This window comes from Neomonachus schauinslandi, chromosome X, assembly GCF_002201575.2.
Source record: "Neomonachus schauinslandi chromosome X, ASM220157v2, whole genome shotgun sequence".
NCBI classification, from domain to species: Eukaryota; Metazoa; Chordata; class Mammalia; order Carnivora; family Phocidae; genus Neomonachus; species Neomonachus schauinslandi.
The window spans coordinates 56434566-56457113 of record NC_058419.1 but is presented as its reverse complement, the minus strand read 5'-3'; the positions used below and the strand labels follow the sequence as shown (position 1 = coordinate 56457113).

The following is a 22548-nucleotide window of genomic DNA, read 5'->3' as shown; positions in this document are numbered from 1 at the left end:
TGGCACAAGAATCTCAAGGAAACAAGCTTCCCAGTCAGTTCTCAATAAAAGACTGCCACTAAAAGCCCTCAGTGGCAATCCATTCAGGCCCCCTCACACTCTAGAAGAGTTTTCTTTCCTTTCTGCTCTCACCTCTACTTAATAAACTTTCACTTCACTTCAACCGTTTGCGTCCACGAGATTCATTCTTCAACTCCATGAGACAAGAACCCTGTAATCCTGCAACACTATTACTGGTAGCTCTCTTAAGTATTTGATTTTGAACATGAAAGCAGTGTTTGGGAAAGATAAATTAGCCCGAGTCAACTTTAATCAATGCTAGCTTTAGATATTTATAGAGACTGTTTGACTTCACAAAATGGGATTCTTATTAAAAAGGCAAAAAATTATTATAAATTTGGTAATTATTAGTGAAGGGGATGAATTTAAAATTTTTAAGTACTGGTGGTCTCTTAAAACTTTTAAAGATCACTTAAGCAACACACTATCGTGAGACTACTGGAGGTATCATGAATACTATGAATGCAGGTCAAATTTAAAAACTGTTCTATTCTTAAGGAAGTAAATAATTGTGGCTTGGAATAAATGTTCAAGTAAGAGAATCACAAGCAGAATCCAAAATGGCTGTATCTTAAACAACCAAGATGGACAATAAAAAAAATATTCATTGGAAAATGGGAGGTCTAATAAAATAATATGATGGTCTAAGTAGACATTTTGCTCTTTCATTTATACGCACAGAAGTTTTTTTTTTTATTTCTCACTGGGACTGAAGATTACCTAGTATGTAAGAATGGTCTATATTTAAGCTTATAAATCATGTTGGGATAATTTATTTATAAATGTTAAGGAAAAACTAAGTACTTTCTAAGTACTTTTATTAACACAGTCAAAGCACGTTATATATGGGAGTAAACTCAATGATTACTGGAGAGTTCATCTAACTCATCTTACAGATAAAGGAACTGGCCCAGAGAAAAGTGACTTGCTCACTGTCATTCACAGCAGTGATGGAGTTCCAGGTTTTCTCTCATTCAAGGGCTACCTGACCATGATTGCCTTAGGAGTTACTGGGCAATAATTGTTATGTTTGAGGTCTTTCCATGAAGACATAAAACAAAATGTTAAGTAAGTAGCAGTATGTCTGCTATTTAAAATTCAGGAGAGGAGCTTGTTTGTGACTTAGCAGAAGGAACCTAGGCTTCTCTCTTCCCTCGAACATAACTAGGTAACTATCAAATCATTCTGAATGAGCAAGAAATTGACCTGAGGACTGAAAGAATAAACTCCACAACTACAGGGAGAGAAGAGGCCACATCCAGGAAGGTAGGAAGTCCAGAGACGTGGTTTGGGGGAGAAATGGATCACAGGTGCTGTGGAAGGGAGGAAGCCCTGGTTGCACAGAAAGGTAAGAGAAAGAAAGGAGCACAGAGAGAAACTCACAAGAACACTTCCCCAAAGCCACTGGCTGGGAAAATGAGAGGGGTTGATTTTTGTGAGTTTTTGCAACCAACTGGGCTCAAAGACTGCAGTTTTAGAGGACTTCTGGATTGGCTGTGATAGAGCCCTGAGGGCACTGCCCTACTCCTGGAGAGATGACAGGTAAACAACCTGAGGGCAGACAGCTCATCTGAGGATCACCTAAGGCCCAAGGGGAGACTGTTCTCTCTTCCTGGAGCACCTATGTGAGAGGCGGCATTCACAGAGACACGTCTCCTCCTCTCCCGGCGGGGTGGGGGGGGGTGGTGAACCAGCAGTAGTCACCATTTCCCTCTACCACCCCCCACCACAGGTAGAGACACCTCCTAAGGGCTTCTTGCCCCCAACTGGCTTAGTTTAGCCTACTTGCTCCAAATCCCATTCCTCTGTGCTCTGTGCAACTGCCCTTCAGTCAAATGTGCAGGCCTCCCAACACTGTGAGACCCTCCTCCAAAAGACCAGAACAGGCTCCCACCACAGCACTTCCCTAAAGTTTGGACTTTTAAGTGTCTACATGCTTAATGTCCACAAGAGCCAAAATACGGAAAGAACCCAGATGTCCACTGACAGATGAATGGATAGACAACAGGTGGAATATACAGTGGAATATTACTCGGCCATCAAAAAGAATGAAATCTTGCCATTTGCAATGATGTGGATGGACCTAGAGGGTACTACGCTAAGTGAAATAAGTCAGTCAGAGAAAGACAAATATATGATTTCACTCATATGTGGAATTTAAGAAACAAAACAGATGAACATAGGGGAAGGGAAGGAAGAATAAAATAAGATGAAATCAGAGAGGGAGACAAACCATAAGAGACTCTTAACTATAGGAAACAAACAGAGGGTTGCTGAAGGGAACGTGGGTTGGGGGGATGGGGTAACTGGGCGATGAGCATTAAGGAGGGCACGTGAGGTAATGAAAACTGGGTGTTACATGCAACTGATGAATCACTAAACTCTACCTCTGAAATTAATAATATACTATATGTTAATTAATTGATTTTATAAATAATAAAATAAAAGTCTGCGGGGGCACCTGGGTGGCTCAGTCGTTAAGCGGCTGCCTTCGGCTCAGGTCATGGTCCCAGGGTCCTGGGATCGAGCCCCGCATCGGGCTCCCTGCTCAGCGGGAAGCCTGCTTCTCCCTCTCCCACTCCCCCTGCTTGTGTCCCTCTCTCGCTGTGTCTCTCTCTGTCAAATAAATAAATAAAAATCTTAAAAAAATAAAAAAATAAAAGTCTGCATGTTTGGCTGGGATAGAGCCCAAAGTGCAGTGCATTGCTCCAGGCAAGCAAGCAACCCAGAGACAGTATGAAAACAGTGATCTGAAAAATGCTTGGGACAAATACTCTTCTGAAAGTGGTTCTCTGAGAGCAATAAGCACTGAGATCCCTCTCTGGGGATAAAGGAGCTGGCTGGCACCATTTCCCTCCCCAGCCACTCAGCATAAACAAGCTTCAGTCAACAGCACAGTGCCAACACTGTCAGACTAACCTGTTTATACCAAGTCCCACCCCCTTGAACTCTGCCTGTACCACTTTCTCAGGCAAGTGTCCCTAAGTCCCAACACAGCAGGCCCCTTCCCCAGAAGACCAGCAGAAAACCTTGAAAACACTACATTTCCCAAACAGAGAGTTCTGCAAGGCTTCAGTTCTAGAGGAAGTAGCATCAGGTCTCATTTAACAAGCAGACCAGAGCACTACCCTAGTTAAAACTTGCCACACTCTGCCCAAGGACCAAACAATCCCCACTGCAGGCAAGGAGATCCTCTGCAGAAAAGCCAAAACACAGCAGCAGAGTGAAACCCAGCACACACCAGAGATACTCCCTGAAGCACCAGGTCCTGGACACTATATGACCTCTTCTTCATAAAGCCATTACTCTCAGGAGCAGGACACATAATGGGCTTTTCTAACACAAAGAAGAAGACAGAGACTTAGACAAAAGGCCAAGATGGAGGAATTCATCCCAAACGAAACAAGAAGAGGTCACAGCCAGAGATCTATTTGAAACACATAAAGTAATATGCCTGCATGGAGAATTTAAAGGAATAATCATAAGGATACTGACTGGGCTCAAGAAAAGAATGGAGACTTCAGGGAGGCCCTTACGACAGAGATAAAAGACAATCACTTAGAATGAAAAATGCAATAACTGAGATTGTAAACAGACAGGATATTATGACCACAAGCATGGAAGAAGCACAGGAACAAAAAAGTGATAATGGAAGACAGAATAATGGAAAATAATGAAACTGAACAAAAGAGAGAAAAAAGAATTATGGAATTATGTATCATGGGAATAGACTTAGGGAATTCAGTGGCTCCATTAAACATAATGCATTTGTAGCATAGGAGTCCCAGAAGAGAAGAGTGAGCAAAGGGGACAGAAGGTTTATTTGAAGAAATAATAGCTGAAAACCTGCCCAATCTGGGTAAGGAAACAGACATCCAGATCCAGGAGACAGCGAGCACTCCCATCAAAATCAACAAAAGCAGGCCAACACCAAGATATATTATAGGTAAATTTGCAAAATATGGTGATAAAGAAAAAATCCTAAAAGCAGTAAGACAAAAGAAATCCCTAACAAACAAAGGAAGACCCATAAGGCTAGCTGTAGATCTCTCCACAGAAGAGTGACAAGCTAGAAGAGAGGGACATGATAAATTAAAACTGCGGAATGGGAAAAATCTGCAGCCAAGAATACTCTATCCGGCAAGGCTATCATTCAGAATAGGAGAGATAAAGAGTTTCCCAAACAAAAACTAAAGGAGTTCATGACCACTAAACCAGCCCTGCAAAAATAGTAAAGGGAACTCTCTGAGTGGGAAGGAAAGACCAAAAATGAAAAGACTATACAGGAACAGAGAAAATCCCCAGAAACAATGACAAAACAAATAATAAAATGGCACTAAATTCATATCTACCAATAATTATTCTGAATGTAAATGGACTAAATGACCCAAAGGGTGTCAGGATGGATTACCTAAGACGCATCTATATGCTACCTATAAGAGACTCATTTTATACCTAAAGACACCTGCAGATTGAAAGTGAGGGGATGGAGAAACATTTCTCATGCAAATGGAAAAAGAAAGCCAGAGTAGCAATACTTCTATCAGACAAATGAGACTTTAATCCAAAGATTTTAATAAGAGATGAAAAAGGGCACTATATCATAATAAAGGGCAATATCCAACAAGAAGATCTAACCACTGTAAATATTTACACCCCCAACTTGGGAGCACTCAAATATATAAAACAACTAATAACAAACATAAGGGAACTCACTGATAATAATACAATAATAGTAGGGGACTTTAACACCCCACTTACAGCAATGGATAGATTATCTAAGCAGAAAATTAAGAAGGCAACAGTGGCTCTGAATGACACACTGGACCAGATGGACTTAATAGATATATTCAGAACATTTCATCCTAAAGCAGGGGAATACACATTCTTTTCGAGTGCACACGGGACAGTCTCCAGAACAGATCACATACCAGGTAACATACCATGCATAATTATGATAACAACACTATGAAACTTGAAGTCAATCATAAGAAAAAATTTGGAAAGACCACATATACATGGAGGCTAAAGGGTACTAAAGAATGAATCGGTCAAACAGGAAATTAAAGAAGAAGTTTAAAAAAATACATGGAAACAAATGAAAATGAAAACATAATGGTCCAAACCTTTGGGATGCAGCAAAAGCAGTCACAAGAGGGAAATATACAGCAATACAGACCTACCTCAAGAAGCAAGAAAAATCTCAAATAACCTAACCTTACACTTAAGAGAGCTGATAAAGAACAACAAATGAAGCCTAAAGTCATCAGAAGAAGAGAAATACTAAAGATTAGAGCAGAAATAAATGATACAGACTAAAAAAAAAACAATAGAACAGATAAATGAAACCAGGAGCTGGTTCTTTGAAAAAATTTTAAAAATTGATAAACCCCAGACTTATCAAAGAGAAAAGAGAAAGCACCCTAATAAATAAAATCACAAATGAGAGAGGAAAAATAGCAACTGACACCAGAGAAATATAAACAATTATAAGAGAATATTATGAAAAACTATACGCCCACAAATTGGACAACCTGGAAGAAACAGATAAATTCCTAGAAACATATAAACTACCAAAACTGAAGAGAGAAAAATAGAAAACTTGAACAGTGCAATAACCAGCAAAGAAACTGAGTCAGGGCCAAAAAATCAAAAATCTCCCAATAAGCAAAAGTCCAGGGCCAGATGGCTTTCCAGTGGAATTCTACCAAACACTTAAAAAATAGTTAATATCTATTCTTCTCAAACCACTCCAAGAACTAGAAATGGAAGGAAAACTTCCAAATTCATTCTATGAGGCCAGCACTACACTGATTCCAATACCAGACTAAGACTCCACTAATTAAGAAAACTATAGGCCAATATCCCTCATGAACATAGATTAAAAAAAATTCTCAACAAAATACTAGCAAATCGAATCCAACAGTACATTAAAAGAATCATTCACTACGATCAAGTGGAATTTATTCCTGTGCTCCTAAGGCAATTCAATATTTGCTAATCAATCAACATGATACACCACATTAATAAAAGAAAGGGTAAGAATCCTTTCAATAGATGCAGAAAAAGCATTTGACAAAGTACAACATGATAAAAACCCTCAACAAAATAGGATAGAGGGAACATACTTCAACATCATAAAGGCCATATACAAAAAACCCACAGCTAATATCTTCCTCAATGGGGAAAAACAGAGCTTTTCTTCTATGGTCAGGGACAAGACAGGGATGTCCACTCTCACCACTGCTACTCAACATAGTACTGGAAGTCCTAGTTTCGGCAGACAGCAAAAAGAAATAAAAGCCATCCAAATCAGCAAGGAGGAAGTCAAACTTTCACTATTTGCAGATGACATGATACTATATATACAGAAAACCCAAAAGATTCCACCAAAAAATTGCTAGAAATGGTACACGAATTTAGTAAAGTCATAGGATAGAAAATCAACAAAAAGAAATCTGTTGCACTTCTACACACCAATAATGAAGCAGCAGAAAGAGAAATCAAGGAATCGATCCCATTTACAATATCACCAAAAACCATAAGATATCTAGGAATAAACATAAAGAGGTAAAAGCTCTGTACTCTGAAAACTATGCAACATTTATGAAAGCAACTGAAGATGACACAAAGAAATGGAAAAACATTCCATGCTCATGGATTGGAAGAACAAATATTGTTAAAATACCTATATTATCCAAAGCAACCTACACATTTAATGCAATCCCTATCAAAATACCAACAGCATTTTTCAGAGTTACAACAAAGAATCCTCAAATTTGTATGGAACCACAAAAGACCTCAAATAGCCAAAGCAATCTTGAAAAAGAAAAGCAAGCTGGAGCATTACAACTGCAGTATTCAAGTTATATTACAAAGCTGTAGTGATCAAGACAATATGGAAATGGCACAAAAACAGACACATAAATCAATAGAACATAATAGAAAACCCAGAAATGAACCCACAGCTATGTGGTCAAGTAATCTTCAACAAAGCAGGCAAGAATATCCAATGGAAAAAAGACAGTATCTTTAACAAATGGTACTGGGGAAACTGGATAGCAGTATGCAAAAGAATGAAGCTGGACCACTTTCTTACAACATACAGAAAAATAAATTCAAAATGGATTAAAGACCTAACTGTGAGACAGGAAACCATTAAAATCCTAGAGGAGAACAGAGGCAGTAACCTCCTTGACACTGGCTGTAGATATGTCTCCTGAAGCAAGGGAAACAAAAGCAAAAATAAACTACTGAGACTTCCTCAAAATAAAAAGCTTCTGCATGGCAAAGGAGACAATCAATAAAACTAAAAGGCAACCTTCGGAGTGGGAGAAGATATTTGCAAATGACTTATCTGAGGAAGGATTAGTATTCAAAATATTTAAAGAACTTATCAAACTCAACACCCCAAAAAACAAATAATCCTGTTAAAAAATGGGCAGAAGACACACAGATGGCCAAGAGACATAAAAAGATACTCAACATCACTCATCACCAGGGAAATACAAATCAAAACTACAATGAGATATTACCTCACACGTGTCAGAATGACTAAAATTAACAATACAGGAAACAAGAGCTGTTGGTGAGGATGTAGAGAAAAGGGAACCCTCTTACACTGTTGGTGGGAATGCAAACTGGTGCAGCCACCCTGCAAAATAGTATGGAGGCTCCTCACCAAGTTAAAAATAGAACTACCCTAAAACACAGCAATTATACTACTATGTATTTACCCAAAGGAAAGAAAAATACTGATTCAAAGGGCTACATGCACCCGATGTTTATAGCAGCATTATCAACAATAGCCAATTTATGGAAAGAGCCCAAATGTCCACCAACTGATGAATGGATAAAGATGTGGTATATATATATACACAATGGAATATTAACCATCAAAAAGAATGAAATCCTGCCATTGGCAATGACATGGATGGAGCTAGAGACTATTACGATAAGCGAAATAAGTCAGTCAAATAAAGACAAACACCATATGATTTCATTCATATGTGGAATTTAGGAAACAAGACAAATGAACATAGGCGGGAATAAAAGAGAGACAAACCAAGAAACAGACCAACTATAGAGAACTGATGGTTATTAGAGGGGAGGTGGGATGGGTTAAACAGGTGATGGCTATAAGGAGGGCACTTGTGATGAGCATCGGGTACTGTATGTGATGAATCACTAAATTCTACACCTAAAGGTAATACTGCACTTTATGTTAACTAGATGGAATTTAAATAAAAACTTGGGGGAAAAAACCACATTTATAGCTTAAAGAAAATAACAAAAAACAAAAAAATAAATAAGATTCATATTTGACTCCAATAGATCTGGAAGAATCATTTTCATAAGGGCCTAGAATGGATTAAGATCTAAAGCTCCCACTCTATCCTAGAATACTGGCTAGATCCTGAACTTTACATTACAGATCAGTGTTTCTTAGTGTCATCTATGGAGCACCTACATTAAATTCATTTGGGGTGTTCCTCAAAACTGCAAGTTCCCTGACTCCATTCTAACCACATTATCCAATTTCACTCTCTGAGGGTGAGGCACAGAAATCTCCCTTAAAACAAAAACAAGAACAGAACAAGTTTACCTGGTGATTCTTAGGCACATTAAAATTTGAAAACTACCAATGTTTGGTCTTTAGACCCTTGGCCCCCAGCTATTTGTTGCAAGGAAGAATTCCTCTCTTCAGAGTTTATAATAAAAACTACATCAAAGTTAAGGTAAATGTAACCTTTAGTTGAACAAATGTTATTACTGTACTTAATGTAGCCATTTTCCAAAAAAAGAAACATGAGCCATGTAAATTCTTCTTGTCACTAAGAGTAACAAGTAGAACTGGATTTGGGCCCAAAAAAGGTAAAAGGATGTAAGTAAATAAACACCAAATAAAAATAATTCACTATCTGGCTTTCCATCATGGGAACACATTCGTGCTTCAAAATGACTATATAAGGAAAAATGACTCTAAGAGGCTTAAAAACAACAATTCCTTCATGAACCTCCACAGAGTTATTCATGACCCAGTATATGAATATCCTGGGCCTTCAAAGATTTTTCACTATACATTATCATTTTTCATTTATGTGGTACCTTTGCATTAAGGTGCTAAAAGTACTTTACATACAAGCCTTTAAACTGTGTGTTTATATTATCTTATACTAGAGAATTACTTTCTAAGTCAAATTCACTGTCTAAATATTACATGTTCTAGACTTGAATTTTTCTCCACCATATCTCAAAATACCAGCTTTTCGTGTTATAATTAGTCTATAAGAAATTATGCCGCTTAGACTATACAAAATTACTGTAAAATAAAACAGCTTAAATTTTCTATTTTTAAGCTTCCAGTTCACGATATTAAAGTATTTTATGGTCTGAACAATACCATTTCTTTATATACCCCTAAAAATAGTCATATTAGAGATATAGGTTAGATGCTTAACAACACGTAACTAGAAAGAAAAATACATAGTAATTTAAACAGCTCCTAAAACTTAATCCAGTTTTAATTTAAACACAGAAATCAAAGACTACTACTTAGTGTAATTCAGACAAGGGTGTATCTTAGTAACTAAATAATAAATCCTAGAAAAATATAATTGAAACATAAAAACATAGACATAAATAGATAGTGCTTGGCATTTTCTAAAAGCAGGTACATTCTTATTTCAAACCTAAACCAGTCTGCAGGCCTAGTATGATTGTATAAGAATTTATCCTCAGATAACAGGGTAGCATAGTTTATGACAACAATCTACCTAAAAAGTCATTAAAATGTTTTTTCTCTTGGGAGTGACATGTATTATCAGCAGAGATTAATCTCATGAGTCTTTAGGTGAGCTCCATTTTTAAAAATGCAATAACAGAGGGCTTTGTTGTCATCTGATAAAAATCAATTAGAGGAGGTAAGGCCACAAGGAAAACTAACATCACTCACTACCCACCCCCGGCAGCTGAAATGATTTGTCTTCCAGGCTTGGATGATCAGGAGCTATAGTTATACTGCAGGGAAATTAATTTAGTTTCTATATTCTGAACTCACTTTCTTGTTCTGGAGGATCTAAATACAAATTACTTTTAATCAAGGTTGATATGATATTAATACCAAGGAGGATCTTTGAAGAATCATTTTTTTTTAAATTGACTTTAGCATCTTTCACCTGTGCTTGGGGTGCAACTATAGGAACGTAACATATCATCCTTACTTTCTGGATTCTTTGTCCACAACAAGGCACTGTACTGAATGGCGAAGACAATAGATTCCACCAAACACTGCACACATCCTAGGAAGAGAATAGAAAGCGTGAATTAGGATTCTTGAGTTGAAAATTAAGGTAGCATTTTCTTTGAAATATCTTCCATTTAATAAGTGATCTTACAGAAAAAGAATTTTGATAACTTATTATTTTCTCTGTCATGGTATTAAGAATCCCTTAGAAGTAAGATTAGTAATATTTTGATGCAGCAAGAGGTACCAGTACTAACAATACAATGTGCAAGCCTAGAATTATGATCAAGCCAAAAGTATCCCTAAAGCTCAGCTATTCCCCCAAACCACCTACTAACTACAAATAGCCTCAAGAGGTAATGTCTGAGACCCCCAACAGAAATGACCCCAGAGGGGCACCTGGGTGGCTTAGTTGGTTAAGCATCTGACTCTTGATTTTGGCTCACATCATGATCTCATGGTTGGGGACTGAACGGAGTCAGGCTCTGTGCTCAGCAGGGAGTATGCCTGAGATTCTCTCTCCTCTCCCTCTGCCCCTCCCCCCACTCATGTAAGCTCACTCTGTGGGTCTCTCTCTCTGTAAAATTAAAAAAAAAAAAAAAAGTGGCCACAGAGAAGTCTTAAGGAGGAAACAAGCAGGGAAGACTCTGGGAGACCCCTGGATATTTTGCTTACCTTAAAAGTAAGCAAAAACTACACTGGGAACTGAAAACTAGAGCAGTAAGCACATGAGTTAATGCTGCAGAAGTTCTAAGGAGTTTGCCTATCTCATGAAACTAAGGGCTTGGGTTTTAATGCTTACGTAGGGACAGGAGAGTCCTTAAGATCCAAGTAAGGCAGGGAGTAGAAAATGAGATATTCTCTCATAATGTCTGGATCCTTAAAGGACTACACTTCAGTGAAAACCCACTTAACCACAAAAGGGAGAAAAGAAAAAATGGTTTTATCCAAAGCCCTGGGTGGAGAAGATTATACCTCTGTATTTATAACCAGTGGTCTGTCCTCACACAGGTCGGGGGTTTGAAATTATACTACATGATCCAAGAAACCCTTAACCAATAAAACACCATGAAAGAAAAGTGGCTCTGGGTCAGTAGTACCTCTGGAGACTTGGTGGAAGCAATTGCTAAAACTTTCTGGAGCGACATGAAGCCACATGAAAGAGCCACAGACAGAATCCCCTTATGATATGTTTATAATCTAAAATTATACATGAAGAAACATACCTTAGCCTGAGTGAGGATTAACAGACACAACAAATGGGGTTGGGTAGCTGAAGTATGGACAGTCTTACGGGGACTGCATCCTCTAACTGCACAGTTGGCTTAACCTCTCACATTGTATAATGGAATACTATAAGCAATTTAAATGAATGAACTACATTCCCATCTATCAACATGGATAAATGGCAAAAACATAAAAATTGAGTGATAATAGCAAATTGGGGAAGAATATATTCAGAGTGATGTCATTTATAAAAAGTTTCAAAACTTCATATGCAAATATGTAGTAAAAGTGCAGAAACATTTAAAGGAATTATAAACACCAAATTCAGGATAGTAGTTATCTCTGGGAAGAGAGGGAGTAAAAGTTACAATGGAAGTTTCAATTGTTCAGTTTCTTAAAAAAATATATTGAGAACAAATACGGCAAAATGTTAAGATTTGACAAAACTGTGAATGGCTACATGGTGACCTTTATATTATTCTATGTACTTCCTGGAGCATTCTTGGAATATTTCATAACCAGATTATAATGAAAAATATAAATAGTAGAGATAAGTGACATTCACCAAGTATGGCATAATACTATTATCTTTCTAAGTTTAATTCATTTTACTGAACATGACCAAGCTAGTTAGGATAGATGAGGTTAGGTAATAATTCATTCTGGTATAGGACGGCATAGATCAGGGGTTTTTTTCCATTGAGAAATTTAGAATATAAGAAATGGCACATTAGAGCATGCAAGCAAAATTTCACGTGCTTAAAAACCCTTAGATTGCAAGTTTTACCCAGGGCACCTGCTACAAGATATTCTCCCTTCTTGCTAATCTTGTTCACCAGTCACATACCAAGTTACAGAATGATATTTATTAATTGTCTGGTATACCTGGTACTATTTGAGACACTGCACTCGACAGATCCCACAGAGGATTAGAAAAAAATCATCTATTAGACTGTTTAGATACATTTCCCAGGTGGTATTCTAACCCCTGTTGTTGGTAGGGGAATACCAATTTAGTGAAATTGATGTGACTGAGATAATCAGTCCAACCTTCACCATCAATTTCCTGTTGATACTGAAAGAGGCCACATTCACATGAAATATTACTGGCCCACTAAAAATAGGCTAAATTAGGTTAAGTCCCAAAATGGACAATCAAGTTAAAAATGTGAATCACACAATCAGCATTCTCATTTGCCTGGGGATCTCTGTTACCTGAGTAGCAGCATCAGTGTTTCCAACTTCCTTGTAAGCAGCTATAGATAGCGATAACCAACTGACTGACCTACAGAGTTTTTCATTTCAGTCATACTGGTCCATGTTTTTACACACACACACACACATACACACACACACACCCCAACCCCCCCCACTCAGGAAAAAACAATTTTTAAATATCTTCCCACATTCCAAGAAAAGCAAGGGGATCAAGTTCAGAATCAGAAGCTGTATAAAGTTAAAAAAATCATAAAATATCATGCCATAGACTATTATGGTATGAACAAAAGCCTGAGAAATCCACTTAACTAAAATTAAATGTATTTTTTTTTACAAAGACCTCCTTTCATTATATATTACACTATTTATGAAATACATTGCTACTTTAGTATATATTAAGTATCCCTTTGTTTGAAAATTAATTTCTATTAAGTTTTAGGGTAAATGAGGCCTCTGAAAAATGTATTTAAATATAAGATGCAATAGAGGCATCTTTAACTGTTTATTTTAGTAAGCCATCAACAAATTACCTGGTTTTCAACACGATTTAACAGTAGTGGACATATACTACATAGAAGGAACACAAGAATGTAAAGAATGTTTAGGATTGGTTTGTGTGGATGTTTTTTTTTTTAACTTCAATGTTTTAGTATCATGAAATACAAATACAAAACATTGTACGAGTCTATGTTGTACTACATGGAGATGGAATAATATATTTGTGTTTTTATCAGAATCTGTGTCACCCAATGCTAGCCACTGTACCAAAGGCTTTCCACAGGAATTTTTCTACTCTATGAGGTTTTATCATGAATAAAAAAGCTCACAAATCTTTTCAACCACTGCAGATTTATATTTATATTAATATTCTTGTTCAGCTGCTTTGGAGAACTGCTAAGAAATACAAAATTGCCTTAGCCAAGAGTTTTGAGTGGCTAAAGAATTTTGTTATTTCATGTTGGCCAAGATCTCCCTTATGTTGGCATTGCAAAGACACTGTGCACTTCTATGGGGTAAGAAAAAGGGATCTCGATAGCCCTCTTACTGTTTAGGGAGGCAAATTACCATTTCTTGAAAAGCACAGAATATTATAATCGTTATTGGCTAAACAGTAATTAATGAAAATCCATTTATATAAATATGACAAACAACAGCAACAGAGAGCCATAAAGCCTCATATGTACTAAAGAAAAGTTTGGAAATATTTCAACTGTTTTTCCTACCTCTACATTGGTTTAACCAAATCAAGTGAGAGTAACATCAGCCAATAAAGAAAAGTGTCCAGAATTCAGCTTCCATAGCATACCTCAGCCATTTTAGCTAAGACTTTTTTTATGAAAAACCAAAAAAGATGAAAGTAGATTTACTTTGTTGGAAATAAAAAAAATGAAAATACTGCTAATTTCATAAAATATTTGAAACTAATTTTGTTTTTATAATAAAGTGTTTGTCTTTTTTTTTTAAGTTTTAATTGTTGTTCCTGCTGTTAAAAAAAAAATCAAAGTCATGTCAACATTTAGGGATAAACTTTGGGGTATTTAAAATAACATGTTTGGAAAACTGAACCACATATTTATTTGACAGAGAGAGCACGAGAGCAGGAACACAAGCAGGGGGAGTGGGAGAGGGAGTAGCAGGCTTCCCGTGGAGCAGGGAGCCCGATGTGGGGCTCGATCCCAGGACCCTGGGATCATGACCTGAGCTGAAGGCAGACGCTTAACCAACTGAGCCACCCAGGCGCCTGAACCACATTTTTAATTGCCAGCATTAACCTTTGTTCTTGGTAGAATCATCTTCGTTTCTTCTTTTTATATCCCAATTGTAAACCCTGGCCATACTGACTTCTGTGGTAATCAAGATTCTCCGTGGCAGTCAACAAATTCTTTTCCAACAATGCCTGAGCTTCATCAATATCATATTCAGGCATTACATTAGTCTCCAACCACAGACACACTTTATCAGTAGGAGAAATTGAAGCTTTGCAATACAGGTTACCGCCAGTAAGAATCTGGTCTCCAGTGAACTGGTGGACTCTTTTTTCTTCTGCATGTATTTTAGAATTTCTAAAGTCTGCTTAATTTCAGAAATCTGGCCTTCTAGCTCCTTTTCTTTTGAGCAAGGTTTGAGTTCCATAAACTTTTACTTCTGGTACTGTTCATACAGCTTCTTTAGTACTGTATCTGCAGTCTCATTCCCATGCTGTTTCATGAAGGAATCTACATCTTCCACAAACACGACCTCAGTAATCCCTAGGTGGAGTCGCCACCCATTCCCTGTGGCCACTTCTAAGCCATAACCATCCATAACCATAACCGCCATCTTGGGGAAGTGAGCACACGACTTGTGTGGATGTCATAAAGGAAGAAGTCCAATGATCAGACACTGTCAGAATCCAACAAATTTCCTATTCATTTTAAACGAGAACAGGGTGTGTTTTGTGCTCTTAGGAAGAATTACTTGATATCTACCATAAATCTACACAACTGCAAAAGTGTACACCTGCATATGTATATATGTTTTTTATACTCCTTCTCAGTGGCTTTTTTTTTTTTTTTTTCATTCCAGTCATGCCTGTTAGGGAAAATATGTGTTGCTCACAATGGTGGCATTTGTTCTCTCAGTGGTTTTGTTACCAGCTAGATCCTAAGAGCTGACCTTTACTGCCCACCTGCTTGTACTCACCAACCTTTGTCTCACATTTTTCCTTAAGCTCTTCTTGCCAGCTTATCTCATAACTCAGGCAAACAGAAATCAAAACTACCCCTCAAGCCATAGCCACTGCCCTGACAAGACCTCCTGCCAGTCCAGATCAGTTTGAGTGCAAACCCAGACCCTGACTTGCGTCTGCGCAGAAACCACGGGCTATATCTTTTTTTAACTTTAAAAAATGTTAATTCCAGTATAGCTACCATACAATGTTATATTAGTTTCAGGTGTACAATACAGCAATTCACCAATTCTATACATTACTCAAGGCTCATCATATTAAATGTACTCTTAATCCCCTTCACCTATTTCATGTACCTCCCCACCTACCTCACCTCTGGTAAACACCAGTTTCTTCTGAGTCTTTTTTGTTTTTATTTTATTTATTTTCTTAAATTCCACGAGTGAAATCATATGGTATTTGTCTTTCTCTGCCTGACTTATTTCACTTAGCATTATACTTTCTAGATCCATCCATGTTGGGGTGTACGTACGTACACACACACACACCATATCTTATTCATCTATCGATGGACATTTGGGCTGCTTCCATAATTTGGCTAGTGTAAATAATGCTGAATAAACATAAGGGTGCTGTATTTTTTTGAACTAATGTTTTCACAGTGTTTGGGTAAATACCTAGTAGTGGAATTACTAGATCAGATTTATATTTTTTTAAAAGATGAGCTTGGCTGCTGTGTAGAGAATTGTCAATGGGGCAAGAGTGGAAGAGAGGAGGCCAGTTATGTTTGCAGTAGACCAAGTTAGAGATGATGGCAACTTGAAGCAGGGTAGTGGCAATGGAGATGAAATGGAGACACTGAAGACAATCTGAGACATAAAGCTGACAAGAATTGCTGATGGACTGGATGTAGCAGGGAGATGTCCTCCTGAAGACAAGTTTAAGGTAATTCAGATATTCATGAGAGCAGTCTCCCCTCTGAAATGTTTAACAATCAAATTTAACTGTTCAAGCCTGATACAATCTCCCTGTACAGGTAGAGCTTTGAAGGATTCTGCAGAAACACTTCTCTTCCACCTAGGGTGTGATTATTAGAGCCAGCTAATTGTTACCAACCTCAACAACCACTGTATCTATCCTGGCCGTTCATTACTTAATACTCTGGGTACAAATATCTAGATAGGAGGGTACCAGGAACAGATTAGTTTCAGGCCTTCAAAAAGTTACCACGTACCTGTAAGGACAGAGCACTGCTGCTAATTCAAGAAATTATATGTCACAAGTATCTAAGTCCAATGGGGCTTTTGATGCAAATTTCACACTCATGAAAAAGTTGTGAACAGATGGATTGCCCTTTAGGCATTGCCATCATTCTTGAAAGGCATAATCATCATGCTCAACTTAGAAAAAGCTGCCAAAAGGAATACATAGCCTTCAGAAAACTCACCCAGAAACTGCCTCTATTTTATTTTATAGCTCTTAGCCATATATCTAGCTTCCTCTGTTCTTGGTGACATGCTGTAGATGATGTATTCATTTTTTTTCAGCTTTCCCAGCTGTCCTTAAATTAACCTTCTATAGGAAAAGTCACAATAAAACTATGTATTATATGACAGAAACAGATCTGTATTAATAATTGCACCAGGGACCCAGAATATAAATTATAGAATACAAGTCATCATTCAGTCTTTTTTTCCACTAGTTCTCTTTTCTTTGGGGGGATGGGTGAAATAAGTGAAGGGGATTAAGAATATACTTACCATGATGAGCACTGAGTAATGTGTAGAATTGGAGAATCACTACACTGTACACTTCAAACTAATATTACACTGTATGTTAATTATACTGGAATTTTAAAAAATTAAAAATTCATCATTCAGTATTAAAAAAAAATTAAGCCTTCCAAAAATACTGGAGGTCAATTTATATGCTTGGGTCACAACCTAGGCTCTGTATCTACACATCATGTGTAGAATAGCTCCCTGGTTTGTATGCAAACCAGAAACACCATGTCAACTCAACGATTCTCCAATACAGCCTATTGCAATGACATCAATGGAGCTTTTGATGGGAAAGCACTAATGTTCCCTAACTACTCTTTAAACATAATTTAAACTAAGCTTTTTTTTTTTTTTTTTTTAAAGATTTTATTTATTTGACAGACACAGCGGGAGAGGGAACACAAGCAGGGGGAGTGGGAGAGGGAGAAGCAGGCTCCCCGCGGAGCAGGGGGCTCAATCCCAGGACCCCGAGGATCATGACCTAAGCCGAAGGCAGACGTTTAACGACTGAGCCACCCAGGCGCCCCTAAACTAAGCTTTTAATAAAACTGAAATTTTTAGTCTGAATACACAGACTAGCAGCTTCATTTTCTTTTTAATCTGCCACATATCTACTTAAGCAAATTCATTTAAAAAGACATCTTTCAAATTCAAAAGGAAGCCCTTGGTTCAAACTTTTAAGATGTAGCAAAGAAGTCTATAGTAGTGGGGCGCCTGGGTGGCTCAGTCGTTAAGCGTCTGCCTTTGGCTCAGATCATGATCTCAGGGTCCTGGGATCGAGCCCCGCATCAGGCTCCCTGCTTGGTGGGAAGCCTGCTTCTCCCTCTCCCACTCCTCTTCTGCTTGTGTTCCCTCTCTCACTGTCTCTCTCTCTGTCAAATAAATAAATAAAATCTTTAAAAAAAAAAAAAAAGAAGTCTATAGTAGTAAATCTATTTAGGCTCTGGATTTCTTTGGGCTAACATCCTTTCTCTGCCTCTTTCTCTGCTTTGACATTCTGTACATGATATAATCATTTCTTATATTAATAATTCTTATTTAAATCACTGACCCATTTTGCTACCTAGTCTTCAAAACTCAAATTGTACAAATAACACAGGTAAATAAGCATCAGTTTTAAATCAAGACAGTAATATACTTTTATTTGTAATGCCCTTCATGACTATGTCCTATATAGTGTGGGTTTTTCTTAATGCAGACACAAGAATACCCAAAGCTAATGTTTTCTGAGATCCCTACATAACAACTCCTAGAACTTTTCATGGGTTGAAAAATATGGGAGGATCCATCTAGAGTTACAGTCACTTATGCCATTTTCCTGCCTTCTCACATAACCTTATGAAACAACCCTTCAGCAAATACTCTTCAGTTCGATATTTTACTATCTACAATAGCCCTCAGTGTCAATTACAAATTGGGAAGCAGTTGAGAGTTACTATGCTGACTGTCCACAATCATTTATAAAAATGTTAAAAAAAAACAAAACAAAAGGAAGCCTACTGTAAAAATCTCCCCATGCAAGGAGGAGTTCACTGAATCCACCCATTCCTTTTTTTCTGTGTTTAAACTAGATCTCTATGCATGACTAAACATTATCCCCAACCCCATGGTAGGAGGACATTTTTAAAGCAGTGTTTGGTATAAAATCTATTAAAGGCTTTTTGAAAATCTAAATGTTCACTGACTCCTCCTTGTTCCCACCTTATTTACCCCTCTCAAAGAACCTTGTCAGATGGCTGATGTATAATTACCTCACAAAAACCATATTCTTTCTTCCTGTGGATTACATGTCCAATAATTTTCTCCTTTGGCTATTTATTAAAAAATTGACTGTCAGATCAAATAGCCTTATCCCTCTGCGATTCCTGGGCTCCTTCTTTAAACTATACACCCTCTATACCTTCTCCATACCCCCAAACCAAATCCCTGCTCAGGACTGACTATCTTATTTTAAACTGAATTGGTTCACACAAAGAAGTGCCCCAGGTCCCTTCAGTCACCAATACATTCACTTTTTCCCTATTGGATGGTATGTATCAATTCATACAGTAAAATAAAACAAAGGATAGTCATTTGTGTTAGGCAAATCCTAGGAAAGACCTGCAAGCGTTCTCAATTCAAAGGCTAATGGTACTAACCTGGAACATGAGTCACCTAGGGCTACGTATAAAACTGAAATTGCTCAAATCAACCAACTAGCCACTGGTACTATGCTAGTTTCACAGTAGATGCACAGACTTAGCCCTCTGTTAGATAAATGAGAAAAATTATAGTATTAAGCATAACAACTGAAAAAAAATAAAGAATTTATTTTGTGGTAGACTAGAAGTATTATAAGGGAATTGAAAGAAGAGGTCAACATGTGTTGGAAGAAGAGTTACAGAATGTCAAAAGTAGAGGAAACCTTTAAAACAGCTAGACCAATTTCAGAGAAGGTAAACCACTTGCCTAAAAGCATATAGCTTCTAGCAGTCAGGTGTAGTGAAAGAAGATCTGATGGCTAGGCCTGTGTCAATCCGTGAAGAGGAACAGACCAGACTGTTGGGGGTGGGAACAGATCCTAAAAGGTAGAAAAGTAATGAGAAAATGCAGAAAGGTGAGAGTGTGCATAGACACTGGAGTAATTAAATGGATGTACAAACTGGGGCACCTGGTGGCTCAGTTGGTTAAGCGTCTGCTTTCGGCTCAGGTCATGATCTCAGGGTCCTGGGATTGAGCCTCACATTGGACTCTCCGCTCAGCAGCGAGTCTGCTTCTCCCTCTCCCTCTGTGATTTCTCTCGCTTTCACTCTCTCTCAAATAAATAAATAAAATATTTATAAATAAATAAATAAAATGGATGCACAAACTGGGGAATGACAGGAAGGAGCTGAAGGATAAAATTACTACAAAATGGGGCTAAAAGGTAACTAGAAGTGTTTGCATTTGATGTGACAGACAAGAGAATGCCACTGGAATTGCCATGTTGGTTTGATGAAGGAGGCAGATAGTGGGAGCAGGAGAGCAGCTAGCAATTATAGTCCTGACCATGGCAGAAGAGTAGAAACTGAGGAAAGCATAACTCTAAGAAACTGAGAAGCGGAGCGCCTAGGTGGCTCACTTGGTTGAGCAGCTGCCTTTGGCTCAGGTCACAATCGCAGGGTCCTAGCCCCATATCAGGCTCCCTGCTGAGTCTGCTTCTCCCTCTCCCTCTGCCCCTGCTTGTTTGCTTGCTCACTCTCTCCCTCTCAAATAAATAAAAACAGAAGAAATAACATAGTAGTTAGACAGAATCAAAGGTTAATCCCAGAATTACTAGGCTGTTGATTTGTGAGAAGAAAAATGCCACTGGAATGCTTGTGGTTTCCTTAAAGGATGCTCAATTTATAGAGTAACTCAAAATCCAAATCTAGACTTCTGAGGTTATATGGATATGGCATAAATTCACTACATACCATAGTTGCTAACTATGAGTGATATAATGAAGGGCATTTTCAAATGGTTATAATACATTTTTTTAAAACCTCAATTTGGTGAAAGATATCATCCTCTGACATGTACAAATAAAAATTGTCATTTACCTATAGCAAGGAGTTCCCAACTAGACATCCATGAGATAAATCTGCTTGTAGATAAATTTTGTATGACCTCAGTTTAAAAGAAAAAAGTTACTTTGGCATAAACAATCTGGATCTCTGTCTTCTTTTAAAGAGAAAATCTGGCAACACTAGGCCTACAATCAAGACTTACGGTCACATAGCAACTTCTCTTTTTAGATGTATCCTGTGCTCAACAGCTCACCATGGTTTCTACTGCTCCAACCATCTTCTTCCAGCCCACTTCACTTCCTATGACCTGCCTCATCCCTGTAGACATTTGGCATTGCAATCCCTATGTCTCAGTTGTTCAGTAAGTTTTCTTTTGATATTTTTATTTGCCTTGTCATGAGTGTTATATGTTAAACAACTATTATTCGGGATGTTATACATTAAAATTTTAAATATGAATCTTCTAAAAGAAATCAAAGACAGCAAAATGCAAATGTTAATAGAACTGGTACAATTTTAAGAGTGTCCACTCATTTTATTAGCTATAGAACATGTGGGAAAAGGGAAAGGTATTTGCTACTCTGAGGTGGTCACAATTTATTTTTCTGAAAACAAGTAGGGTTGTAACAAGTAACAGTGGTATATTGCGAAAGCCTGTGAATCTAGATTTATTCCAGTTTTTTTTTTTTAAGATTAAAAAAAATACCTATGAAATGAAAGCCAGTGATAAATCAAAATTTAAACCTAACATTGAATTCCTCTTACTTAAAATGCTAACAGAGTTATACTTCAGTTATTAACCATTTATACTCTTCATACTTTTCAGACATTTGATAGAGTTAAGAAATTAACACAATGAAAATATAAATTTAAAAAATAAGCAATTGCCATTAATGTGAAATTAATATATGGGTCTGCCAAATAAGAGTAAAGACAAATTTCCTCACTTGTGAATATGTCTTTCTTTTGTAAAATTAGAGGAGAAAAAAATGTCACTTTCAAATATATGAAATAATTATACTGCACATTAATTAAAAAAAAAAAACTTGCTTTCTAACTTCACAAAGTCTTAGATTTTTTCCAAAATTCACTTTCTTTTAATAGGCTCTGACAAAGTGTAATGCTTGACTACACAAAGCTATTGTTAGACCGTGTTTTTAAATATCATCAACTATCTGACATGAATGGTGGAGACCTACTATTCCCATACATATAACTATGAAAAATACAAAGCTTAGCAGCAAGGAAATTTCCCATTGTCCCACGGTAATTAAAGTTAAAAAGAACATGGGAATCCATGTAAATTCTTCCTCAGAAATATGAAGCACTGAGTCTATAATGAGATATGCCGTTTTCTATAAGTTTCAAATATTAAACTGCCACTTCAATTATTTGTTTATAACAAGCTCAAGGAAAATTCACAAAAGCAACTATCCAACACATTATTTAGATAACCGTGTATATTTGGAGTATAATCTAACTCTGACGCCATTAACCCCAAACAACATTCAAACAAACAGAATTTTAATTAATCGAGTACTGCTTCCGATTAGTCAGATTTTACTGAAAGAGAGCAAACCAACATTGTAGTCAATTTTAACTTTGCCCTGGTACATCAAATTGTATTACAGATAAATTAACAGTGTGAAAATTTTTGGCTGGTAGCCCTATCCTACATAGCCTTTTAAAAAGCAATTTCAGTGCCTATCAAGGTAGAAATCAGCAGTTGTAATTTTTTTAATACAGGTGCAAAACAATGGGACCCATTAATAGCTGAACTTTTCACAACACTGTTCATGATGATTTATGAGTTAGTATATA

At 37.2% G+C, this 22548-nt stretch overlaps 1 protein-coding gene and 1 pseudogene across 1 annotated transcript in view; both read right to left on the bottom strand.

Annotated features, from left to right (window-relative positions):
* Positions 1-22548, bottom strand: part of CHM (CHM Rab escort protein) — a 209070-nt gene that overhangs the window by 72329 nt on the left and 114193 nt on the right. The window contains exon 9 of the mRNA XM_021691815.1: positions 10284-10361. Coding sequence (XP_021547490.1) covers positions 10284-10361 — 78 coding nt within the window. The remainder of the gene's footprint in view (positions 1-10283; positions 10362-22548) is intronic.
* Positions 14519-15046, bottom strand: LOC110571831 (annotated as a pseudogene).